Raw genomic sequence first — 26,747 nt, forward strand, 5'->3', positions numbered from 1 at the left:
CCCCATGCCTCCGGACCCTGAGCCACCGGCCGGGCATTTCCCCTCCCGGCCTCCGGGGGCGCAGGGTCCAGAGGCATGGGGGCTGCCCGAAGCCGGTAGTGCTCGGGCAGCTCGGCTCTTAAACAGAGCCTAAGAGTCAGGGGAGGAGCACAGCAGCCACGGGAGGGGAAGTGCCCGGCTGGCGGTATTTTTCCCGGACATGTTCGGCTTTTTGGCAATTCCCCCTGGACGGGGGTTTGATTACCAAAAAGCCGGACATGTCCGGGAAAAACCGGACGTATGGTAACCCTATACTATATAAAGAGCTGGTAGTGCTGCCTATAGCTAAGGTTGCCCAACATTTCCCATAATACTTGGCTTTCAGTTGTATACCTTTGCCAAAGTTTTAAGTTGGGGTTAAAATTTTCCATGGTGGGTATGTGTGTAAGGCTGACTTCTTTTCCTTTTTCTTTTTAAGTTTCAGCAAAAATGGTTCAGCTGGTTCCAAGAACCAGGACATGCAAATACATTGTCCTGTTCATGTTGAAAAATTCTTCTAGCTGCTGCACTGAGAAACCCTATCACCCTATGCTTTGAAGCAGGGATTTGAAGTTTGGCAACGGTGGGAGGGGGAAAGCACACTAGTGCCAGAGATGTGCCTTTTGCTGTGCCTCTGTGGAAAAATCACCCAAATCTGGCCAAGTCATGAGCCTCGGAACACGTGTGCCCATGCTCGGCACACTTGTAAGAGTTTGGCAGCTGAAGTCTCTAAAGTTTCTGCCTGCACTGAACATAATTCATCTCAGGGCTGAAGGGATTGAGCAGGATTTTTGCTAACTGCTCCTGTCACTACTAGGGGCTGCTGTGGTGCCGTGTACCAGAACTGAGATCAAGGAATCTCTCCCTCACCTTCAGTGCTCCGCTGCTGGCCTCCAGGCCATGTAGAAAAGGAAGAGCCACCTGACTTGAATGTAGAGGAGTGAGGAATTTGGGCAAAGTCAGGGGTGTTGCAGGAGCCAGAGGGTATAGGGGCTGGGTGTATTTAGTAGGAAAGTGGCAGGTGCTGGGGCATTGTGGGCTTGTGGTTGATTAGGAGCTGGGGTACCGTGCAGAAGAGTCTATAAACACTGTAGAGCTCACTCCCCTATAGAACCTGAAATTGAACCCAGGAGTCCTGAGTCTAAATTCCTCTGCTGACAGCAAATAGCTATGAAGCACTCTGGCAAAGTGTGTCTCACTCTGTTAGTGACTGGTCACAGAGAAAAACAGCCTACTACTGCTGCATGTTACTCTGTTAACTCAAGCGGTACAGGTCTTTGCTAAAGGTCCTGTTGCTGCTGACCCAAACTGTGGTGGATAGAATTTTTTTTCATATCAGGAAGCTGCATTTAAACCCAAAACCTGCAATTAAAAGAACAATAGGGTTGCAGAGTCAAGCGTTCAAATATTAGGAAAATGGCATGCAATAATGTACCGGTAATTAGACTGTATCATACGGGATGTGCACATATGAATTAAGGTTGCACAGGAGACCTTCATTCTGACATTTTCTAACTCTTGAGTTTGCAACTTTAATGCTCTTCTTCTGTGTGTATAAGTGTAAAGGAGAAATATATATGCTTCAATTAAATTAAAACCTAGTCATATGTGTCACTAAATCTATACTAGGCCCCAAATTGTGTTTAAACTTTTACTAAAGGCAATATATATATATATATATATATATATATATTTTTTTTTTTTTTCTAAAGCATCACTCATTACAATCAGTTTGTCTTGTTCAGGGTACTATTATTGTAGTGCAAACATTTTTGACTGTTATCACAAAATCCTGACAATTGCTAACTGTTCTTAACTTGAATCTTTGCTTACAAATAAGTGTATGTCTGTCTAGAGCATATCATATCAAAGTTTAAAGGCAGCACAACTTATGAATGTGAGCCACTGTATTCTTCTTAAAATATATGAACACCAAATTGGATTGTTTTCCATTGGTGTTCAAGGGAAAATGGTACCTACTTAAACTTAGTTGACCTTCTGTTTGGAAGCCTAAAAAAAAAAAAAAACAAAAATATGTATGGAATGTGTAATGTGAAAAAGGAGCAGTCTGGATGGCTAAAGATTTTGCTGCACAGGGCCAGATGTGCATTGAGCCAGACTTTTAGTTCTAAAAATGTCCCCAGATCAATGTGCTCAAGAAAAAAGAGAGGTGAATTTTCTTAGCAGAAAAACAAATATTCAAAATTTTGAATGAATAAACTAAAAGTTCTTGATTTCCTGTAAGAGGCATTTTAAACTTCAGCCAGAGAATATCCATTAATTAGCAATGGGTCAGTTAAAGCCATTCTGACAAAGTGGTAGCTTTTAAAAATGTAGTTTTTATTTTTTGCTTTATGTCAGTGTGAAGATCTGAGCAGCAGAATTAAAATCTTCTATAAAAAGCTGTTTTCATATAGCAATTTAGCTACATGTCTACTTAAACTTTTTTTATAGGCAGTTTTATGGTACAGGCTATACCTGAAAAAGTGCTGGCTTTAACTGGTACTGGAGTTTATCCTACAGTGCTGTTACATACTAGATAATAAATATGAAAAATAACTTTATAAAATCACCAGAATCTAAAACTGGTACACACCAGCCTCTTCTCATACTGTATGTGCAGATGTGGCAGCAGTAGAAATCTATCTGAAGATCTCAGACACCTGAATTTCTGTGGTAAATAGGGTTTCAGCTTCCTGAATGAAGGGGTGAGATACAAACATGGCAGTCCAGAAAAGATTGTGCACCAGGCTTTTCTCCTGGAGTGCAGTGAAGAGACTTTTGGATAGCCAAAATTCTGTCTTGCGTCCCTGACAATAGAACACTGTTGGGATTCAAGTTTGAACAGCCTCAAGAAAGAAAATTGGATTTAAAGAGGCTGTGATGTATTCTGCATTTTTATATTTAAATTACAAAACACACATCCTGTTCCTAGACCTCTGGGGACATCTTCAATAACTAAAACAGTTAATCTTGATTAACATTTTGCAAATTGTCTGCATGAAAGGACACTCCTGAACTTTACAACTATTACATTTTAAATTCTGTGGCAACATTTGGGGGCGGGGGGTGAGAGAAGGAAACAAAAGCTATCTTTAAATACAAAATCCTCTTCTCCACCAGCCTCATAAGGTTAAAAAGTTTGAGTGAACAGAGGTTTTGTTCCGTGCCCTAAATGCCAACAGACTCTGGTTGTTTCTGACCAATGGGGCAAGTGAAATCCAGAATCCAGATCTCTCCATTGAAAATACCCTCCCGCCGTCTACCAAGGTTCCAATACTGCCAACTGGTGTTGAACCTTGACTGCCATAATCTGCTTGGTGAGAAGTGGTCTTGCTGGTAACTAGAACCTAAGCCAGGGGTTGGCAACGTTCGGCACGCGGCTCGCCAGGGTAAGCGCCCTGGCGGGCCGGGCCAGTTTTATTTACCTGCTGACGTGGCAGGTTCGGCTGATCGCGGACCCCACTGGCCGCGGTTCGCCGTCCCGGGCCAATGGGGGCGGCGATAAGCCGCGGCCAGCACATTGCTCGCCTGCGCCGCTTCTCGCCGCCCCCATTGGCCCAGGACGGCGAACCGCGGCCAGTGGGGTCCGCAATCAGCCGAACCTGCCGCGTCAGCAGGTCAATAAAACTGGCCCGGCCCGCCAGGGTGCTTGCCCGGCCCGCCAGGGTGCTTACCCTGGCGAGCCGCGTGCTGAATGTTGCCGACCCCTGACCTAAGCAATATGAGATAGTAGTTCTCCAACTGTAATTTGTAAAACACTTGCTCACAATCCATAAAATGCATGACAGACTCAGAGATTGAAGCGAGCACCCTTTTACAATTCTGCAGGTGAACAGACTGCTGCAACAAAGGTCATGCTAGCCTATAAAAAGTTAACTTCCTTACTCTGCTTTTTTTATTTTGTGGAATAATCACAAGTTCATCTACACCATCTTTTGCTATATAATACTAATGGACTCTTTCTGAATTTAAGTAGGGTTACCATATTCAAACATTTAAAAAAGAGGACACTCCACGGGGCCCCGGTCCCTTCTCCGCCCCCATTCCAACCCCTTCCCCAAAGTCTCTGCCCCCTCCTCTGAGCACCCTGCATTCCCCCTCCTCCCTCCTGCTCTGATCTTGGTTGGGGGTTGCTAAGGCTTCCCTGCTCCCCACTCGCCCCGCAGCCCCTATGCCCTTGCCTGCCCTGCTCCTCCTCGCCCTGCAGCCTCTGCACCGCCTGCCTGCCCTGCCCCTGCAGCCTCTGCGCCCCCCCCGCCCCTGCAGCCTCTGTGCCCCCTGCTCCCCACTCGCCCTGCAGCCTCTGTGCCCCCTGCTCCCCACTCGCCCTGCAGCCTCTGTGCCCCCTGCCTGCCCTGCCCCTGCAGCCTCTGCACCCCCCCGCCCCTGCAGCCTCTGCTCCCCCCGCCTGCCCTGCCCCTGCAGCCTCTTCACACACACACCCCCTGCAGCCTCTGCTCCCCCTGCTCACCCGGCAGAGGGAGAAATGCAGGCTACACTGCCGGCTGCTCTGTGTGGGAGGAGGGAGCAAGAGAGGGGGAGGGACTCTGGCTGCTAGAGCGCCCTAATGGCTGTGAGCGGCTTTCAATCAGGCCAGGCGTCCAATCAGCCGCGCCGCACTCCGCATGAGGGGAAAGGGGAAATCCCGGACATTTCTACTTGATTAGAAATCTCCCCCCGGACGGCCATTTAACACTGAAAAAGCCGGACATGTCCGGGGAAACCCTAAATTTAAGTGTATATTGAAATGCTGCTGAAAAGCCTAGAACAGGGACCTTATTCCATTGTTGTGGTCAACATATAAAATGTCCTGCCTGCAGGATCATTTGTGTTGTGACATACAATATGCCATTTAATTCAGTGGGACACGTGATATTGAAAAAGTTGTTCTTCTTCTTCTAAGTAGTGAATAAAGTACAGATGCAAAACAAAATTAAATTGGGGTTCTGCTTGCTGAATTAAATCATTCCACCTTGATTCTAAGGCATAATGAGTCAGAATTTCATATTAACTCTTGGTAATCTTTACTATTCACCTGTTAGTAGTATTGGTTCAGTTTTTCCTACTTTCTACTGTTAGAACAAGAAACCACAAAGTGAATGAACACCTTGAACAATAAAAACAAATGAGCTAAATCAGACTGATAGGCAAAGCATTTGATAACGTGGTTCCATATCTGTCCAGAAGCTTCTAGATTTTAGCAAAGCAAGTCCCCTGTAATTCATAACTCCACCCATTCACCTTTCTGCAACATGCAGTTGATTACATCCAATAGTTGTATCGCTCTAGTAACCAATAATTCTACCCATTCTCCTTCTCGACTTTCTAGAACATTATATAACATTGAACTCAATTCCCTTACTTTGTTAGAATAAGTAAATCTTTCTTTCAGATTTTTAGTCTAATGTTTCTCAAATCAAACTTTCAAATATATTTGTGTAAATGAGTAACATAGGATTTTAAAAAATGAAAACACTATTCAGAAATAAGTTTAATTGATTTATTCTCTAGTTCTTAGGCAAACTTTCCATTTACACCTTTTAAAAAAAAAATCAATAGAAATGCGTCTGTGGTCTGATTTCAGAGAACTTTTTAAATATAATTTTTGACTCAAAGTTTCACTGTCCCTCTTAAACACTGTAACACACAGGGCTGTTAGGTATTAGCACACCTTGGATATGGGAGGCACATTTTTTTTGTGGCTTTCTGTGGAACCTCCATTAGACAAGGGTGTTCCAGTACTTTGCAATACTTCCAAACCTGTACGTGGACTACACAAATAACTTGATATTAAAAAGAAATTGTAGCATGTCTTTTTAAAAAGAGGACAACTCCGTTATCAAAGTGGAGACGTAATTACTCAGTCCACTAAAGTTGTTGAGAAGTTGTTAGAGCAGGAAAGAGAGCCTCCCACAGCACTAACCACTGTAGCTGAATTCAGTTCCCTACCCTGCCATTAACTTCTATGTAACTTTGGGCAAGTCATTTAACCTCTCAGTACTTCAGTTCCCCATCTGTAAAATGGGGTTAATGCTTCCCTACCTCACAGGATGTTGTGAAGATAAATATATTAAAGGTACTGTGGTTCTGGCTTACAAACATGAACCATTCCTTCCCCATCTCTATTAAGAGATTTTAATTTCCTGTTCCTGAACTTTCAGGAACCTGGATTAGTGAATCTGAGCCCAGAAAGGACATTTTGGTATAAACCATAGTCTCATTCCTTTTCCAAATTTTTAATTTAAGTTTATTGTTTTTGCTATAGATCTTGTCCAGAAAGGCTCCTAAAAGGGAGCTATCCAGTTAAGTGACTTAATTTTTAAAGTCCTCACTCAAGTTGCCAGTGATCTCCCTGTGACCTCTGACCCTTCTTTGGTCTCTGAATACACCTCTCCCAGATAATGGCCTTGTGCCTTAGGCCTTTCTGCAGTGGAATCCTGTGATTCTCCTTCTTTTCCAGGATTGTCTTCACTGCTGTGTTAACTCATGGTATAACTTGAGTGTTGGCCCTATTCCAGCTCATGTCCACATGCAGCTCTCTAGCTGGAATTAGGTGGGATTTTCAGTTCAAGTTAGCTGGCCTGTCGGGGTGTGGGTTAAATCTCCAGTGCTGCTGACAATCCAGTACAGTAGTGGGGATTCAGCTACCCAGCTCAAGGGCACGTCTTCACTACCCGCCGGATCGGCGGGTAGCAATCGGTCTATTGGGGATAGACTATCGCGTCTAGTGAAGACGCGATAAAATCGATCCCTGATCGCTTTGCTGTCGACTCCGGAAATCCACCACGGAAAGAGGCGGCAGCAGAGTTGACGGCGAGGCGGCAGCAGTTGACTTGCCGCCGTCCTCACAGCCAGGTAAGTCGACCTAAAATACGCAACTTCAGCTACGCTATTCACGTAGCTGAAGTTGCGTATCTTAGGTCGACCCCCCGCTGTAGTGTAGACCTAGCCCAAGTTAGCACAAGTCATCAGCTGCTAATCCAATCATTCTATTGGTAAGCAAGACCTTATCTTCACCGTTAAAGGTGCTTTTTTTTTTTTTTTTACTTTTGGCTTGTGTAATATTTTTTTCTTCACTGCAATAGTTAGCTCAAATGAGAGTGGCCACACTGTGAAACACTCAGGCTATCCACTGATTTTAGGCCTCATCTTCACTGCAAAAGTAGAGGTGGGCTTGCCTGCCCTATAGTCTTTGCCGGCTTAGAGATTCAGTGTAAGCTGACAGATGGAGTTCTTCAACCAGCAATGCTAGCTAAACAGACAGAAGCACTCTTGTGTGAGCATAGCTGTCTACATCAGGGTTTTTGCTGGCATAGCTGTGTGGGGGAGTGTGTTTTTGTTTTCATGCTCCTAGCCAACATAGCAGTGCTGGCAAAACTTTGAAGTGTAGACTAAGCCTGCGTGACATAAGTGAGCTCTTCATTTCTCAAGAATACTTGCTTTGTGTAGAGGGGCCTTAACTATATTTGGAAGAATTATAGTTAAAAGTTACCAATCTACCACCAGCTAGTTAGTAATAGGAGAAAACTAAACAACTGATGCTTTTCCAGGCCTAGTTCACTTTATTTTACTATTTGTTGCAACCTACTCTTCAGTTTAATTGACAGTGAATTACTTTTGCTACCGTCTGTACAGAAGTTTTGTAAATTCAGATTGTCTGTGCGCATCATTGCAAACCAGAGGATTGAAGGTTTGTAAAAGTAGCTAAACTGTAAAGGAAGCAGCTTAGATGCAACTCTATAAGAGGATGAGAAACACATCACACTACAGGCAGTAGCCCCTATTCCTCTTTCTCTCCCCGCCTCCCTCCAAGAAACCAAAACAGCTCCTCAAATTGTTCTTCCATGGTGTTTGGAAGTTTGATTGCAGAGGAGGAGAAGGGGGTCCATGCAGCCACAAAATGTAGGGTTATGTGGGGCCTCAGATATATAGGGTGATGTCCATGCTATGGCAGTCCTGACAGCCATACACCTTACTCATGTTTGAGAGATGATGTAAATGTAAGTTACCATTTTGTTCACCTCCCTGTGATTATACAAAGTAAACATTTTATCTAATTCTAGAACGTAAAGCCGAATTATTGTATTTCGACATCCTGACTGCTAACAGAACTGAGCAGCGAGGAGAACAGAACGGTAGTTTTGACAATATTCCTGTAAGGATAGACTAGATGCCATGAGAGTTTGCATTCATGGGTCTATTAAGTTTTTATAGATTAAACAGTTTCTATTCAAGAGCTCTTTCTGGGTACTGTAAGTATTTGAGTTGTCAACTCTTTCTGTACTTGCACCTTATTTTATTTTTAAACAATGATTTATATTGTAAACCAAATAAAGTAGAGGTTAGTAAACACTTCAGAAGTTCATTTAACTTGCTCAAAGTTACATCTAGTTTCTTGATGATTTCCCTCATCCCTCAAATTATAGCTTCTAAATGTTCAGTACTGTCACTGGAAATATAGTTTAATGTGAATAATTTGTAGCATGCAAAAAAGGCTGTGAGCAAATGGGAAGTATGTAAATCCTTCCTCAGACTAATCAGATTTGCTTTACATTCAGTCATTAAATACTAATATTTCAAAAGGATATAATGGTGTAACTGACAAAAGCAAGGAAAATACAATTAAAAGTAACTTGTAAAACTAGTCTCGGGCGGGGGGGGGAAGGTTATTTCTAACATGGTGACTAAACGTTAGGCAATATTGAAATGAAACCTTGAATGAAGGTAACTGTCTATAATTTCTCCTCCTAGGGTTGCTTGTTTCTGAAGATACTCATAACTAATTGAGGAATATCTCTCAAGTAGTAAAACTGACTGCTGCCAGACCCTTACTGCTTATTGACTTGTCACCTTTTAGAAATCTTAAACTGACTTGTGTGTAAAATATTAATTGAAGGTGCTTCTGGAAACTACCTCTTTCACTTAGTCATTTAGCTTTCTGTCCACCCAAAGCCTCTTACTTCCAGGCACCTCACCACTTGAATAGAGACTAAAGATCGTTGTATCACACAGAATACATATGATGTTGTCATAACTATAAAGGGAAGGGTAACAGCTCTTCTGTGTACAGTACTATAAAATCCCTCCTGGCCAGAGACTCCAAAATCCTTTTACCTGTAAAGGGTTAAGAAGCTCAGGTAACCTGGCTGACACCTGACCCAAAGGACCAATAAGGGGACAAGATACTTTCAAATCTTGGGGGGGGGGGGGAAGGCTTTTGTTTGTGCTCTTTGTTTGGGAGGTGGTTTGCTCTTGGGACTGAGAGGGACCAGACATCAATCCAGGTTCTCCACATCTTTCTAAACAAGTCTCTCATATTTCAAACTTGTAAGTAAACAACCAGGCAAGGCGTGTTAGTTTTCCTTTGTTTTCTCAGCTTGTAAATGTACCTTTTACTAGAGTGTTTATCTCTGTTTGCTGTACTTTGAACCTGAGACTAGAGGGGGGTCCTCTGAGCTCTTTAAGTTTGATTACCCTGTAAAGTTATTTTCCATACTGATTTTACAGAGATGATTTTTACCTTTTTCTTTAATTAAAAGCCTTCTTTTTAAGAACCTGATTGATTTCTCCTTGTTTTAAAATCCAAGGGGTTTGGATCTGTATTCACCAGGGAATTGGTGACGGTCTCTCGAGGCTACCCAGGGAAGAGAATTAGCTTTGGGATGGTGGCAGCGGACCAGATCTAAGCTGGTAGTTAAGCTTAGAAGTTTTCATGCAGGCCCCCACATTTGTACCCTAAAGTTCAAAGTGGGGAAGCAGCCTTGACAGATGTAAAGAACAACTTCACTTTGGGACCCTCCTCCAGTTCGCTTGTCCATTCACTGAAAAATGTATCTACCTGCTTGCCTTTGCGATTCAAAGGAAAACTTTACTGTTTACCCTTCCACCATGATCCAGAGAAAAGTGTCTCCTTAATACCTCCTTTGCTGACGAAAAATCCCACTATGTCTACCTTATCCATAGTTAACGATCAGCCATGAGATGCGCTCCTGCCATACCATTTTTAGCCACGTTGAGTAGAGGGCTCTTGATAGCTGAAACATGCTGAGGAATGTGTATGTCTTCAATATGTGTGAAGTCTGTATGTAAAATATACCTAGTTACTCTAATTACTAATTAGTTTTGATGAATTATACAGGGGCAGGGAATCAGGGTGTGATTTAAAGATGTTTGTAGAACTCTAATTCCAGATTTCTAGCTCTTGTATTTGCATAAATGTTAATGCTGATTTACACACACACACATTGATCTTGAAGTTAGAGGTCTTAAGTTATTTTTAAATAAGATTTGTATAGATGCTATATACTCAGGTGCTTGCTGCAAACTAGCAGTTGGTAGATTTGGACCAGTTGGCCTTTCTTTGAACCACACAAACGATCAAACTTCTGGTGCGGTTTTTGTCTAATTTTTTATTGTTGTTGAATTAGGTCAATATAGTTCCTTGGAGAAAAGTATTGAAGTAGTTACTTTTATTTGGAAGCTGTGTTCTCCATTCAGAATAGTTACAAATTCAAAATAGCATAAATTGAGACAGTTTTCTCCCTCATTTTTTTGCCTTTCTACATATAGTCATGTTGGTGAAAATACCCATTGCAAGTTTCCCATTGGTATTTTGTACTTCTGAATATTATCCTAACATGTCAATGCACATTATTTAAGTTTTTGGGCTTAGATCTTCCTGTGTTTGGCAGGGAGGGAGAGAATGCTGCAACAATTTAAATATTCTTAAACCTTTCCTTTCTCTTCTGTTCACCAGGCACATTGTTAAGAGGCAAAGATGAAGGGATAAAAGGGTACTCTAGCAAACTTAATCCTTTATATTGAGAAATAATTGCATACTCAAGTCTGGCCATATTCATTGTAATGGTTAGTGACTATGATTAGGCTTATGTTGATTCTCTCCTAATGGGGGATAGTGTATTTATAGTAGAATATCTGTACATATTGTTTTTGAGATTTCAGGAAAATACTTTTAAACTAAATAATTTTTTTGTTATGTTTTAGGTATAAGAGAGTCTTCTCAGTTGGAACCCATGCCGTCACTACATACAATCCGAACACACTAGAAGTCACAAATCAGGTAATGATAAATGTAGTTATAGCCTTCTTGGATACCTTAAGATATCCTAATGCAATCTGGTTTCATGTTAATACTTTTCTGACTCTTCTTGTCCCCTCCTTAATATTGAGTGTGGTCAGCTATGTTTTACAGAGGGTTCTCTCTGGTGTAAACACTAAGCATAACCAAAAGGGGTATCAGTTGCACTAATTTCATGATTAGGCACTGCAGTGCCTAGGCTTGCTCAGTCAGATTGTCCTTTTATATGCTAAAGAAAAGTAGCTGATGCAATAACTAATAGTTTAAACTGTGATTTGGTGGCTTTAGAAGCTTGTATAGTCCTCTTTGTTCTGTTACACAACAGAACTAAAATAGTTACTTAGTAAAACAATCTCTTTCAACTTCCCTTTTTTTTGTGTCCTATCTCAGGACTACTTGACAGTTCCTGTGTCCCTGAAAGGAATCACTGCAGAGCAGAGATCTGCAGGGTCACAAATTTTATCCTTCTTTGCTTGGATCCTTGTGCTTTCTCATTAGTCGAAATGTTAGCTTTTTTTAATTCCTAGCTACCACTTTCAGCAGAGAGTGAATGCATTGAGCTTCTTCATCAAATTTGAATACTTAATCATAAAACAGATGTATATGCTGCTTGTTGATAACTCCCATATTTAGTTACTGTATACCTTTATATTAGTCACAAACTAGAGTGTTGGGTTTTGTTATAACCTTAATTGTTTTTAACAATTTAAGACCTCTTATAAAGAGACCTAAAGTACAAATACACCCTTAAATACCTGTTTCACTACATTTGGATATAAAAGATTCTATTTCTTACATTAATAGAAACTTATCAAATTACCTTAATTTGTTTACCTTAGTGGCCTTATGGAGATATTTGTAGTATCGGTCCTGTTGGAAAGGGGCAAGGAACAGAATTCAGCCTCACTTTTCGTAAGGGGAGTGGAAAGAAGTCTGAAACTCTTAAGTTTTCTACAGACCATAGAACAGAACTCATTACAGAAGCACTGGTAAGAACTAGTTATTTGGCTATTCAACCAATTTAAGATATGTTACTGTATTGTTACACTATTATTAGATGTAATAAGAATGTTCACTTTGTATTTTATGTGATGAGAAGGAAAGCTGCTGTGCTTATATATTAAAATAGATATTCGTATACTTGGCCTACAGTGTTCATTGAAATAACTTGTATCTAAGGGCTGGTCCACACTACCCGCCTAATTCGGCGGGTAGAGATCGATCTTCTGGGATCGATTTATCGCGTCTCATCTGGACGCGATAGATCGATCCCAGAAGCGCTCCCCCGTCGACTGCGGAACTCCTGCTCGCCGAGAGGAGGAAGCGCTGTCGACGGGGGAGCCTGTCTGCGCCGTGTGGACCCGAAGTAAGTACTTTTTAGTTCGATATAGGAAACGTCGACTTCAGCTACGCTATTCTCGTAGCTGAAGTTGCGTTTCCTATATCGATCCCCCGCCCCAGTATGGACCAGCCCTAAGACTCCAATTTACTCCATGTGTTAGACTAGTGATACTCAGACCTCAGTGGTTTAGTAGCCAAATTAATGACCAATATTATCCAAAAGAGCCACAGTAGTGTGAATGTTTCATTTACTATGGTACTAAATATTTAATATTCTTATAGCATATAAGTGAATAACTTAATGCAAGTTGGTAACTTACTTTCACCCCTGGTTATTAACCAATTAACTTAAATCTCTTACTGGGACGCAGTGCTGCCAGGTCCCTGGGCACGGTGGGGGAGGCCTGGCTCTGGGACCCGAACGGGCGGGGCCTCAGGTGGAAGGGGCAGGGCCAGTGGAGCTGGAACAATTTTTAGGGTGGGAGTGCTGAGCTGCGTCTGCTCCTTCAACAGGCCACGCCCCTCTCCACCCCAGGCTGGGATCACAGCTGGGGCCAGTTGCGGAGCCCCAGGCCAGCAGCTGGGACCCTGGATGGCAGCAGAGGGGCCGGTGGTTGGTGAGGAGCTGGCACCCTGGGCGAGGGGCCATGCTGGGTGCAAAGCCTGGGGGGGTGATGCAGCACCCCCTGCACCCATACTTCCCGTGTCTATGGGCAGGGCTGGGTGCCAGCCTACCCCAGCCAGCCCTTCAGCGATGCCCGGCCTGCGCTGCCTGGGGCTCCGGCCACTGCCACAGTGGCCGGGAACCCTGGGCCCTTTTAAATCGCCTGGCCCCAGGGCAGATGCCCCTTTTGCCCCCGCCGCAGCAGCAGTGCTTTAACGTCAGCTTTGTACCAGCCTCTACCAGCAGCCGCTTTCTTACCAGTATGCGGTACCAGCTTACTTTCACCTCTGTTAATAACACAGTAAAAGCATTTGGAGTGATTCATAATTAAACTGCACAGTGTTTTAATATCACGTGCTGCAGGAGATGCATTAAAGAGGTACTTGCGGCTTGTGAGCCTCCGTCTGAGTATCACTGCGTTGTTCACTACCAGTGAACGTATGTTTTTATATAAAACAAATGGTGCACTTTAAATATACAACTTTTAAATCTTTAAGTTTTAGACTATCCCAAAAGGATTCACGTCGGAGTCCCTCGGGAATAATTAAAACAATGAATTATTTTCTCACTGAAATCACAGTAACAACTTGTTTCCATTCTCCTTTTTACAGAGATTCAGAACAGACTTTTCAGAAGGAAAAATCACAGGAAGGGCAAGTATCTGGCCTGTCTGTATTGGACTACAAATCCAGTCATTTCATATTTACAAAATACTGTAAAAACAGACTTTAATTTTGAGTTGACCATGTCCCTTTATATTTTAAATAGTTATGGCTACACCTAAATCTGAATTTCCTGCCAATTTTGTGGCTTTGCAATTTTTTTTCTTTTTTTTAAATGTTGTGAGATGAACAATATGGGAGAACTCTCCATATAGAGCAAAGAGGTAACCTGTATAACTGCACAAACAAACTGGAAAAAATATACTTCTTTGTCACTTCAAGGGTTGCTATCAAGGTACACTTATGTGGTGTAGCTATAGTAGACAGACTACAGAACTGTGGATCTATTTCAAAAATCTCTTTTGAAAGGAGATTGAATATTATTAATTAGAAATAGTTGAAATTCAAGTGAAGTTATCAGAACACTGGTCAGCAAAGACTTGCGTTTGAAAGTAAATGTGTAGTAGCACTTATGTACTTTGGGAGGACTTCACCACCTCATTGCTAGCTGCTGTGAAGGGGGGGGGAAATGCAAATTTTTGGTCTATAGTGGGAGTAGGGAAAAACTTCCAAACATATCTTCTTAAAGAAGACTTATGGAGAGAGCATGAAAGAGCTTACTGGAAACTAGCTACTGAATCTCTGTAGTAAGTCAGCTTATGAGATTTATGCATTTAACACCCATACCTTGATACTTGGTTTCACATCCACTCGTCTCCCTGGAATGCATCTTAATAGGTCTTCTGTTTTGATGGCTTTGTTCATTTATATCCTTTTGAGTGTCTAGAAGCCTATTACCATTCTAGGGCGACACCATGTAGGACTTTTTTGAAGTGATACTTTACTAAACAAGTATTCCATAGCACTGTTAGAACAATCAAGATTCTAATGACTGAAATTTGTTGGGGATTCCCTGTCTAAGGCTATGTCTACACTGCAATGTAAGCCCAGGGTTTGTGGGACTTGAGTCAACTGACCCATGATGGGGGACCCTGGGCTTGAGTGTCTACATGGTATTTAAACCCTGCATTTAGGACTCTTCTAACCCGTGCTAAACCTAGGGCTCTGGCGACTGGCAGTGCGCAGACCCAAGTCAAGGTAACCATATGCCAGAGTCCCTAGTGTCCCCTGCAGAATGTGGCCTCTCTAGCCCTATGACCACGGTGCACTGTGAGAACTTTACTGCCTATCCTGCACTTTACAGGAAGCTTGAACAGATAACCCAACCCAGGAGGCTCTCTGATAGTGTGCTTGCAGAGCGGTGATCAGAAGAGACTAGGTTAACACCAAGGGGGGTAACTTCAGTTCTCCGAGTGGCTTGCAGATTGTTAGGATAATTGTCATACTGCTGGATGACTCCCAGGCCCTGAGTCAAGCGGGGCTGCAGCTACAATGCAAAGCAATAGGGCTTGGACCCCGGGTTCCATCGGACTCTACCTTGGGTGGTCCTACCCTGCAGGATCCTGGGACACTGGGGCCGAGCACTGGGTTAGCCCTATTTCAGTGTAAATGCGAGGGGTGATGGATAGGCTTGAGCCCGGGCTCATGTTGCAGTGTGAATATCCCGTAAGTGAACAGTGTGTCAAGACTGAGTTAAGCTTATATCAATTACAATGTAATAAATAAACGTGAAGGTCAGGAGGTAAAGATAGGTCAAACCATGCTGTGCTGTCATGGCTTTCAGATTTATTGGGGAAACTTGCTTGATCATATGAAACAATCTCAAATTAAAGAACTGTTATGTGTAGATGTAGTCCTCAGAAGGTGAAGAAGTCTTTTTGGTTGTCTCTGAACTTAACAGCAGTTTCTTCTTTCATAGAGATACAACTGCTATAAGCATCACTGGAGTGACATGAGAAAACCTGTGATTCTGGAAGTGACTCCTGGAGGGTTTGATCAAATTAATCCTGCAACTAATAAAGTCCTGTGTTCCTATGACTACAGAAATATCGAAGGCTTTGCTGATCTCTCTGACTATCAGGGAGGTTTCGCTATACTTTATGGAGGATTTAGTAGATTGGTGAGTATTATAACATTTTATGCATATCAAGTCAGGAGAAGTTTTACATAAACAGAATAATAAGTGTGAGGCTGTCTCATTCTCTTGCCTGAAAGTTCAAATCACTACCATGGCAGATATCAAACTACTCAATCTACAAGCCATTTAGTAAGTTCAACAGGGCCAATTATACAACATTTAATATTGGTAGTGTTGTAGCCATGTTGGTCCCAGGATATGAGAGCAACATTGGGCCAACTTCTGTTGGTGAAAGAGATAAGCTTTTGATCTCCACAGACCTTGAAAGCTTCATTCATCAACAGAAGTTGGTTCAATAAAACATTTAATATGGAATTCTGCCCAAGTCCCCTTGAGTACTAACCGGGAGACTGGTTATTATCTGCCTGCGTATAAACTTGAGTGGAACAAGTTAAAATGAGGGAGCGCAGAACCCATACATAATTAAAATAAAAATCCTAAGCCACTTATTATGAACTACATTGCAAGCAACTGAATGGTCTGCAGCAAAACAAGATAGCTCTGCAGTAGGAATTACCTTAAACTTAGATACCTGTACATCAGTGCTGCCACAATTAAATGTTTTAATTTTCTATTTATTAAAGAGGGAAACATGAATTAAGCTATTCAAGACACACTTCGAGTTTTATTTCTTGTTTACAAAAAACGTACAATGGGTATTGTTGATTGACAACTTCTATATAATACTTTATTTCTGATTTATTTTAGGAAAATATCTTAACTTAAAAATTTTTATAACCATTTTAACTAGTGAAGTCAAGTTACAAACTGCTGTGGAGAAATGTTAATTCTTTATTGTCATAGTATTTCTGGTTGTGTGGGGGGGAGAGGGGGAATTTTGCCATTTGTCAAGTCAACAACATTTACTAGTAAATGATACTAATAAAAAAAAACAGACTGCCATGCAATATAAACAAGTCGACTTTTTTTATAACTATTTAGAAACTTTAAGTCTGTGAGCTGATTATACCTGATGTTCAGTATCTTATTTTTTGTGTTAAACTTACCTAAATATCTCTTCCTAAAATTTGCAGCACATGTTTGCATCTGAGCAAAGGGAAGAAATTATCAAAAGTGCAATAGAACATGCTGGCAATTATATAGGCATCTCCCTCCGAATAAGGAAAGAACCTTTAGAATTTGAGCAATACTTGAGCCTTCGCTTTGGGAAATACAGCAATGATGAGTCTATCACATCTTTAGCAGAATTTGTTGTTCAAAAAATAACACCTAGACATTCGGTAAGGTCTACAAACTTAGACTACATCTTATTGGTTTGATTTATTAGGTGGCTAAAAAAGAGGTCCCCTTTTCTAACATGTTCTTTCTTTAAGGAACCTGTGAAAAGAGTATTAGCCCTTACAGAAACTTGCTTAGTAGAGCGGGATCCTGCTACTTATAATATTGTGACACTGAAACCTCTAGGAGAGGTAGGTGACAATCCTGTTTACAATATTGCATTTTAATAGTCAAATTTATTATTCTATAGTACTACTGCAACATGACAATTAAAACTGAGGTTCACTCATTAGTTCTATTTACTGTGTTCATTCTAGTCTGACCCCCTTTTCTAAAGATACAGAAACCATTCTTGGGATTCATTTTGAAAAAACACAACCCCAAGAAAAGCTGACAAAACAAATTCTAGGAAGTTCTGATTACACTTGCAGTTCTCATTTTTTTTTTTTTTTTTTTTTTTTTTTTTTGGTCACTTCCTTGAAACTTGAGTATATATTGTAACATTGAGCATTGGTTCAACAATTCACCTCCTTGAGTACATGAGAAGTGCATTAAATGCTTCCTATAAGTGTGGTGGTCTCTTATTACATGGCTTCTTCTTTTTAGGTATTTGCACTGGTATGTGATTGTGAAAATCCACAGCTTTTTACCATTGAATTTATCAAGGGACAAATCCGAAAATATTCTTCAACAGAGAGGTATTTTAAAAGTTTGATTACAGAGAAATGTAAATGGGAAATCAGTTTGAATGACAAAAATATTATGTAAGCTGTGTGAAGTTAAAAATAACACCTTCAAGGACCAAATTCAGACTCACTTCATTCAAAGCCTGCCTTCAACTCTCTGTGACTTGTACCCTGAAGATGCCTGTGCTACCTCCAAACAGATACCACGTGACATCTCCCCATGTGTCATCTGCTTCTCACTTAAATTTGTTAACTCCTTGGTGTTCCATATCTATCTGCTTTCAGTAAACGGGATCGTGGAAGAAACTAAAAAAAAAAAAAATTTCTCCTACACTTATATTATCCCATACAGGTGAATAGTCATAGAGGGTCAATTAGAAATAGACATTTTGTCAACGTGGTGTCAAGGTAATTGACAAGTTTTTGAAAAGTTTTGTAGTTAGACATGCTGATTAAACAAACCGGAGTGTTAGGAAGTAGGGTCGATTAGAGGAGAGAGACAGTATTAACAAGCTCTATCTTGAGAAACTACTATTGATTGAAAGCTAATATATTAAATCTAGATATTTAGCTGGTATCCATGTGCTTAACTGTTTAGTGTCTGGACTGAGTTGATCTTTCCTCTTCTCTCCCCTTCGCCCCCCCCTCCCCCCCCGTCTGTCCATCACACCTGTATGGATTAAATGTGGCTGAGGATATCCTGTAGAGTAGTGGTGCTCAACCTTATTACACAGGAGGGCCATATAAACCTAAGTACATCCTTATGTGGGCCAAACAGATTCTACATATTAAGATTTAAAGTCACCTGTATTGATTTATATTTTAAGTTCAACTTATTTTGTATGTATTTAGACAGTACTTGTACATAGAAACAGCCTATTTTCACTCTTGTGTAAACTAAAATGATGTAAACATGACAGCAGAATGCTAATGAATGAGTTGCTAGTATATTGTGTGGAAGCAGGCTGTGGGCCTTATGAAATGCTCTGTTGGGCTGTGAATGGGCCATAAGCTGGGCACCTCTGATTGTAGAGCAAGGTGCTTGTGTGCAGAAAATAAAAACGAAAGTAGTGCATGCAAGGAAAAAAAAAAAGCCAGAAAAATCTAGTCTAGCTGAAATACTACTTTCCCTACCATACTACACCATCCACTATCCCTTTACATATCTCCTTATTGTTAGTGGAAGAGTTCCACTATAGTTTGTCATGTCATTGGCTCATGCAGTTTGTATTTGGTAGCATTACAAACTTTAAAGAGTGGAAAACACTGATCTATGTAAATTCCAGTAGGAATCTTGGGCACACGTACTTACGGTTCAATCAGTGTGCTCAACTTTTTTCTTATAACAATCATCATTTTCCAGTTAAGTACCTAAATAAATTCACAGGGTAGGAAGTGTCTAAACATGTTTCTCTCTTCTCAGAGATTCCCTGTTAGCTAGCTTGCTGGATGGAGTAAGAGCCTCTGGCAATAGAGATGTGTGTGTGAAAATGACCCCAACACACAAAGGCCAGCGCTGGGGATTGCTGAGCATGCCTGTAGATGAGGAAGTAGAGAGCCTTCACCTCCGGTTTTTAGCTGCTCCTCCAAGTAAGTTCAGCTTTTACTGCAGTTCAAAGTACATGGTGTCTTTTTTTTATTTCTTTTTTTTTTTTTTTTTTTTTTTTAATAGCACAACATATCTCTAAGCCATTTAAAATCCTGTAACTCCCAACTACACTTTGTTTTTCATTGCAGATGGTAATTTTGCAGATGCTGTGTTCAGGTTCAATGCTAACATCTCATACAGTGGAGTTCTGCATGCAGTAACACAAGATGTAAGAATTAATTCTCTGCCCAGTCTCTTACAGTTTTTTGTTACTTTATACAAGTATTAATGGTTCTTCCTCCTTAACCAGGGTCTGTTCTCTGAAAACAAGGAGAAACTGATTAATAATGCCATAACAGCATTACTGTCTCAAGAGGGGGACATTGTAGCATCTAATGCAGAACTTGAAAGCCAGTTCCAAGCTGTGAGACGACTAGTTGCTTCAAAAGCTGGCTTCCTTGCCTTTACTCAGCTTCCTAAGTAAGTATTTAAGCTGATAGCGGGAAACTGTTCTAAAGGCTTGTACTCACCAGTCTCCTTGAAACTTTGAGTCTGAGTTGAGGTTGGGATCATCCATAATTGCTGAGGCTTCAGGGAAAAACTTTTATAAAGTAGCAGTTTAATGTATGTAAAACTATAAGGTTGATGGTACTGGATCACCTGATTGTATAAACTGCATCTTGCTGACGGTTTCTGAATTAGGGGTTCTCAGCACTCTAAGATTTAATCTTTAGCGTTGCCAGCTATGGTTCTGCTTTTAAGTTATAGTGTATGTTAGATATTTACTGGTAGAACACTCAAAACTGAACTTTTTTCCTTGAAAGAACAAATGCAATGGTTTAATCCAGGGGTAGTCAATAGATGGACCGCCAGATGCTTTTGAACGAACCCCAAAATCTTTATTTACTATTTTTCATTATTGTTGTTTCTCTGGAGTCTGGACCTTGACTATACCTTCACCAAGAAATTTGGACCATGACCGAAAAATAGACTACCTCTGGTTTAATCTTTCTGGTGACACATCAGCTGCAATTACAAATTCCATACATTCCACAGGGGATAAAAGGTGCAGTGAGCACCAAGCTTAGTGTAAAGTAAGTTACACCTTGGATTACATGCATTAGAGGAGCAAAAAGTAAGATGTGAAGGAAGTAGGTTTTGCGATGTTGCTCATTGCCAATTTGTAGAACTCATGGTACATACTCTTAATTGGCTTAAAGATGCAATCTGGAAACCTTTTGACTGACTTTCTGAAGAAATTGTGCATGTCTTGTTCACTTTCACAGTTAGGCTACTTTGTGAAAATGAAGTCCGTTCAGCTGTCATTATATGTGTTAAGAGTATGTATGTGGCTTTTAAAAGATTATTGCAAAGAAATTTTATAAATAGAAAAAAATTGGGCAAATTAAATTAAAAAAAAAAAATCTTCTAGCTATACTTTAATTTCTTGAACTTGAATTCTCTGATTTTTGGGCATTAATCTATTGTAAACTTTTCACTGGTCATGTAAAGTGATAATTTCTTTTGTTGTGCGTTTAGTAAATCCATGTCCTTACTAGAACTACCATTATGTCAGACTTTGAACTCTGACTTTTTGGGCTTTTGGACTCAGCTTTCTTTTGGCCATAATGTACGTTGTTTAGTTGTAATGAAAATATGTAGGGAGAGGTCCTCTAAAGACTTGTGTGTGTATATATGAGCAGTTACACCCCAGCTTGCTCCACACTAAGTTTACTCCACACCATCCTGCTGGGCTCTAAGGGTATGTCTACACAGCAACTGGTCACCCACAGCTGGCTGGTGTTAGCTGACTCAGGGTCATGGGGCTCAGGCATCAGTGCTGTTTCACTGCTGTGTAGACTTCTGGGCTTGCGCTGGCGCCTGGGCACTAGGACCCTGCGGCATGGGAGGGTCCCAAAGCTTGGGCTCCAGCCAGAGCCCGGAAGTCTACACAGCAGTGAAACAGCCCTGCAGCACGAGCCAGAGTCGGCTGGCACGGGCCAGTTGCAGTTATCTCTTTCCTGTGTAGACATATCCTGTCTGTCTGTGTAGATCGGGGTCTCAAACACGTGGCCCACGGGCCGCATGCGGTGTGTGGCCTGCCAAGCTCCCCGCGCTGCCCCTCTGCCTACCTGCGGGATTGCCCCCTGTGGCGTTGCGAGCCCCGTGCCACTCTCTGAAGCAGCTGGCAGCATGCCCCTTCGGGCCGGGGGGGAGAGGGAAGGAGGCAGAAGGCTCCTGTATTGCCTCTTTCCAGGCACCACCCCCCACAGCTCCCATTGGCTGGGAACTGGGAGCTTTGTGGGAGGTACCTAGAGGAGTGGCAAGAGCAGCGCATGCACGGAACCCTGGCACCCCCCCGCCCTTCCAGGGGCTGCAGGGACACAGTTCCAGCCGCTTCCTGGAGCGGCGCGGGGCCAGGGCAGGCAGGCAGGGAGCACCCCAACCGCCTGTCCTGAGCCCCCTGCCGCACCCTGCACGCTTTCTGCACCCCTTGGGGGCATCGTTGGGGTGGGGACTTCGGGGAAGGGGTTGGAATGGGGCGGGGCCTAATTGAAGGGGTGGAGTGGGGGTGTGGCCAGAGGCAGCGAGGGGGGGGTGTCAGTGATGCAGCCCTCGGTTCAATGCACTAGTCCTCATGTGGCCCTCATGGTCGTTTGAGACCCCTGGTGTAGATCCTGCTGTCGCACTCTAAAGATTCTGTAGTGCACTTTGATCTACTCTGCTTTGAAATGGGAGTAGATCAAAGTGCACTACAGAATCTTTAGTGCGCAGCAGAAGGTTCCATGCAGACGCTTAGGCCTTGTATACAGTACGGCTTAAGTCAGTGTAAGTGACATTTCTCAGGGGTGTGAAAACCACACCCTGAGCAACATAAGTTGCATCAATTTAGCGTGGTGTAGACACCACTTTGTTGGTGGAGATGATGTCCTGCCGACATAGCTTCTGTCTCTCATTGAGGTGGAGTAATTATGTCGACGGGAGAGCGTTCTCCCATTGGCGCAATGCGTCTTCACCTGACGCGATGCAACAGCACCAATGTCGCGCGGTAGTGAAAACGAGCCATTAGTATGCAACAGGCTAGTGTGAGATAGACTTATACCCCAGCTTGCCACATACTAATAATTCATATAGACAAGCCCTAAATTCTGAGTTAGCTGTTCAAAGGCTCTTGATGTCAAAAGCTTTTTGAAAAAAATCTTGATACTTTTTAGGTAAGTGCACTTGCAATATCCATTTTAAATTACCTTTTTTTTTTTCTTGTGACAGATTTCGGGAACGTCTAGGAGTAAAGGTGGTAAAAGCTCTTAAAAGAAACAATGATGGAGTAACCCATGCTTCTATTGACATGCTATGTGCTCTCATGTGTGTAAGTGTTTAATTCTCAACTATGTTACAGAATAGGATATTTCCTATTTTGAAATGATTAAATATGTGAATTGCAAGGCGCTGAAAATGGGGGTTTGTGTGGAAAGTGTAGTGCATGTGTATCTTGCAGTGTACGTAGGATATCCAATAGTATCACATGAGTAGACTCAGTTGTCATGGTTTAGAAGTAGAAACAGGATTCACACTCATAACTAGCTTGTTTTTCCTTTGTCACGAATCCACTGTTAGTATTAAATTTTGGACTGTAGCTTCATTCAGCTACATCAAAAGACTTGTGCAGATCTTTAAGTTTAGTTCGAAGGCTGAAATATGACTGCATTTATGAATGCTTTCTTTATCACATAGCCTATGCATGATGATTACGACTTGAGGCAAGAGCAGCTGAACAAAGCTTCCCTTCTTTCTTCAAAGAAGTTTCTGGAAAACTTATTGGAGAAATTTAATTCTCATGTGGTAAGTCATAGATTAAGGCATAGTTCATGAAAAAGTACTGAAATATTCAAGGTTGAGGGTTTGACAGCTCATATATAGCTAGTCCTTTAAAGTAAGCTTGTGCATATCTTTGCCATAAGAGAAGTTTGCACTCATTGCTCACATGCAAAAATATATCTAATTGATATTGAGACTGTGTTCAGTCAGTTTGTATCTGGGGAAATCAGAGTGAAACTGCTCTCTCCACAGACCCTAAGAGCAAGTCTACACTGCCCTGCCATTTGGGCTAAGGGCATATGAATAGCAGTGTGCACCAAAGTGCTATGCTGTAACTCCCCTGTGTGGATGCTGAAGGTGTGAATTTAAAGGTCCTGAGTTACCAAAGAGGACTAAATTATTGATAACTCGGAACCTTTAAGTTTGTGCCTGCAGCATCCACGCAGAGGAGTCATAGTGCAGCACTTTGGTGCTATACAAACCCCCCTTGTGCAAAATGCAGGGCAGTGTAGACATGCCATAAGAGGGCTCTCATTAGGTTTTTTTTAATAATGTGTTCAGTCTAATATATTCAGAAAAGCATCCCCGTTAAACCAATCCTTTCCAACAGAACAAACTCGTGCAAGGACTCTAAAAGGACTACTTAGACACTGTAGCTCCTCTGATCTGTAGCACTCTGATTTATTTGAGCTCTTTTGGTTTTCCAAAAAAAACAAAAAAACTTTCAACTCCGTTCAGAGGACTTACTGCTGCTGTGAAGCATGATATAATGAATCCGTTGTGGGATGCTCTGGAAACTTTTGTTTTGCCACACTAAAATGATGGCAATGGTTTTTATCTTTCTGTATTTGAAATACTGCTAATTATTAGCTACAAGTGGGATGCAGGTAAGAGTGGTGGGGGAAATGACTGTACTCCTTTTTGTAGCTCAAGGACAATACTGAAGAATCCTAAGTAAAGATTTTAAAACCAGCTGCTATGATTAAAATTCTTACACACTTCATTTAAATTTCAGGATCATGGGACAGGTGCCCTTGTTATTAGTTCACTTCTGGACTTCCTTACATTTGCCCTCTGTGCTCCGTATAGTGAGACAACTGAAGGGCAGCAGTTTGATATGTTGTTAGAGATGGTAGCATCTAATGGGAGAACCCTCTTTAAGCTCTTTCAGGTGAGACCTTTTTGTTCTCTTACTATTTCAAGACATACCTATGTGCTAGCAGGAAGAGAGGCATTTCAAAAGGGCATGGGCTTCCAGTCACTGTGATCTCCGATTGCAGAGTTCAAAAAGTCTGTGGGGACAATGGCATTGTGGGATTGTTGCTGGAGGACTCTCTCTGTACCAGTATAAGTAATTCAGCGTCCACACAGGCATTTTGCCAGTAGAAGAGTGCTCGTAGAGGGTTTGTGCTGCTCTGGGAACTGGTTTAATTTGACCAACAGAAGCTCAGGGTTTTGTCAGCAAGATTTAAAATTGAGCGTGGATGCATATAAGGCTGTTCTAGCAAATGGTAAGTTTTGCCTGTAAAACTTTGTAGTGTGGACCAGGCCGAGAAGAATTGTTTCCATGTCCATTTGATCATTTCAGTCTTTGAGAGTACCCTGAAAACTTTCAGTAGTGCTATTTGCATGACTGTAATATGGACTCTTGTTCATAGGAACAGGTCAGAACTCTTAATTTATTTCAGGGGCCCTGAGCCTATGCTCCCCAAGAACTATAAAAATTTGGTAATTTTTGACCAGAACTAAATTCAGAACTGCATCCTAGGAAACTGAACTTCATCTATCCCTTGAACTGTTCATTTTCCCCATAAAAATGTAAGTTAGTTTGTGCTGTTGCTAAATTGTAACTAACTCTTTTCAGCACCCTTCAATGGCAATTGTAAAAGGAGCTGGTTTGGTTATGAAGGCAATAATAGAGGTGAGATTATTTTTTAAATAACAATTACTTTGGGATAACATGCTGAGAAGTGTTGAATGTGGCTTTTTCTTTTCTGAATAGGAAATTGGAATCTGCAGCTTGTCAGTAGTAAAAACCAGTTCCAACTTTTCAGTGGTAAATATCCTCAGACTATAGCAGAATGAGACAGTCTATTCTGGCTTGCACATATATAATGTGATGGACTGAATTTTCTTGAATTGAATTATATTTAATACCTTTGAGGTCCATTGTAGTAAAAATGCAATTGTGTTGTTGAGCTGTTGGATATACCTTCTCTAGTAGGAGAGGGATGCTAATATACTTTCTCCATTATCAGCCCATTGAAGCTGCCCCCGGGAGAGGTATGCATACACTAGTTCAAAACTGAATTCTCTATGGGCTCCTAGACAAAGGATTTTTTGGATAAATAGACTGGCTTTAAACTGGCTGAAGGCCTTCTTTCTGATCCAGCAAATGGACCCTTGACAGAGGTCCTGCCAAAGTCCTTAGACAAGGGTTGGAAGGAAGGACTGGGCCTACTGAGACCTATAAGACTGGGTGTTTTGTTCTGAGCTGAAGCTGTGATGTATTTAAAACTAAAAGGAAACCCTTTGGGTCAGCTGTTTGAGGGACTGCTCCAGTCAGAGCCCATGTTAGGGTTGGGGTAATCCCTGGTAAGCTTATTAGCATGTGAGTAGGTTCTTTTATTTTTGTGTTCTCTGTGGTGCTTTTACCTTAGGAATAAAATAGGCTTGCATAAGAAGAGCCCTTCAATAACTTATAACCATTGACAATCACTCACTTTGTTAGTCTCTGAAAGTAAGCAGGTGTTTTTGGGAAGCCTTCCTCTGCTGGGAATAACACAGTGAAGGCAGGGACCTGTGTAGCCTGGAAATAGCCCAGTCAGAAGGGAGTGAGATGCAGGTCTTCACCCAAGAAAGGCAATTGCTGGGGAGCTGTAAGTCAGAGAGTTGGTGGAAGCCTGAGAGTAGGTACCCTCACTGGACCACTGTGGAAAATACGACTGCAGTTGTCGTGAACTGTGAAACACAGCACTGTTAACTAAGGGTATGTCTACACTAGAAGGGTATTTCGATTTCACTTAAATCGAATATGTGGAATCGATATTGCAAAGTCGAACTTGTTTGTCCACACTAAGGACAGTAATTCGACTTTGTGAGTCCACACCTAAGGGGAAAGCGTCGACATTAGAAGCGGTGACTGTCTGCACGGCGCCGGCCCCTCAACTTCTCCGGGGAGCCCCGCTGCCCGCCTGGGGCTCGCCCGGGTCCCCCGCAGCCCGGGCAGCCGGTCCCAGCCCCGGCTCTGCTGCCGCGCCCGCCGCTGGGCTCGGGGCTCCGCACGGCGCCGGCTCCTCAACTTCTCCGGGGAGCCCCGCTGCCCGCCTGGGGCTCGCCCGGGTCCCCCGCAGCCCGGGCAGCCGGTCCCAGCCCCGGCTCTGCTGCCGCGCCCGCCGCTGGGCTCGGGGCTCCGCACGGCGCCGGCTCCTCAACTTCTCCGGGGAGCCCCGCTGCCCGCCTGGGGCTCGCCCGGGTCCCCCGCAGCCCGGGCAGCCGGTCCCAGCCCCGGCTCTGCTGCCGCGCCCGCCGCTGGGCTCGGGGCTCCGCACGGCGCCGGCTCCTCAACTTCTCCGGGGAGCCCCGCTGCCC

At 42.4% G+C, this 26,747-nt stretch overlaps 1 protein-coding gene across 4 annotated transcripts in view; it reads left to right on the top strand.

Annotated features, from left to right (window-relative positions):
* Positions 1–26,747, top strand: part of LOC113409688 (dnaJ homolog subfamily C member 13) — a 101,990-nt gene that overhangs the window by 13,973 nt on the left and 61,270 nt on the right. For all 4 annotated transcript variants that reach the window (XR_003899993.1, XM_026663860.2, XM_026663862.2 and 1 more), the window contains exons 3-16: positions 11,026–11,101; positions 11,959–12,108; positions 13,736–13,777; positions 15,606–15,806; positions 16,859–17,065; positions 17,159–17,254; positions 17,670–17,761; positions 19,173–19,339; positions 19,487–19,566; positions 19,648–19,817; positions 22,608–22,707; positions 23,073–23,180; positions 24,172–24,327; positions 25,021–25,077. Coding sequence is in view for 3 of the 4 variants with exons in the window: in XM_026663860.2 (XP_026519645.1) it covers positions 11,026–11,101; positions 11,959–12,108; positions 13,736–13,777; positions 15,606–15,806; positions 16,859–17,065; positions 17,159–17,254; positions 17,670–17,761; positions 19,173–19,339; positions 19,487–19,566; positions 19,648–19,817; positions 22,608–22,707; positions 23,073–23,180; positions 24,172–24,327; positions 25,021–25,077 (1,702 nt within the window). In the remaining variant the exon portion in view is untranslated. The remainder of the gene's footprint in view (positions 1–11,025; positions 11,102–11,958; positions 12,109–13,735; positions 13,778–15,605; positions 15,807–16,858; positions 17,066–17,158; positions 17,255–17,669; positions 17,762–19,172; positions 19,340–19,486; positions 19,567–19,647; positions 19,818–22,607; positions 22,708–23,072; positions 23,181–24,171; positions 24,328–25,020; positions 25,078–26,747) is intronic.

This window comes from Terrapene carolina, unplaced genomic scaffold (genome assembly GCF_002925995.2).
Source record: "Terrapene carolina triunguis isolate 2854851 unplaced genomic scaffold, T_m_triunguis-2.0 Scaffold34021, whole genome shotgun sequence".
NCBI lineage: Eukaryota > Metazoa > Chordata > Testudines > Emydidae > Terrapene > Terrapene triunguis.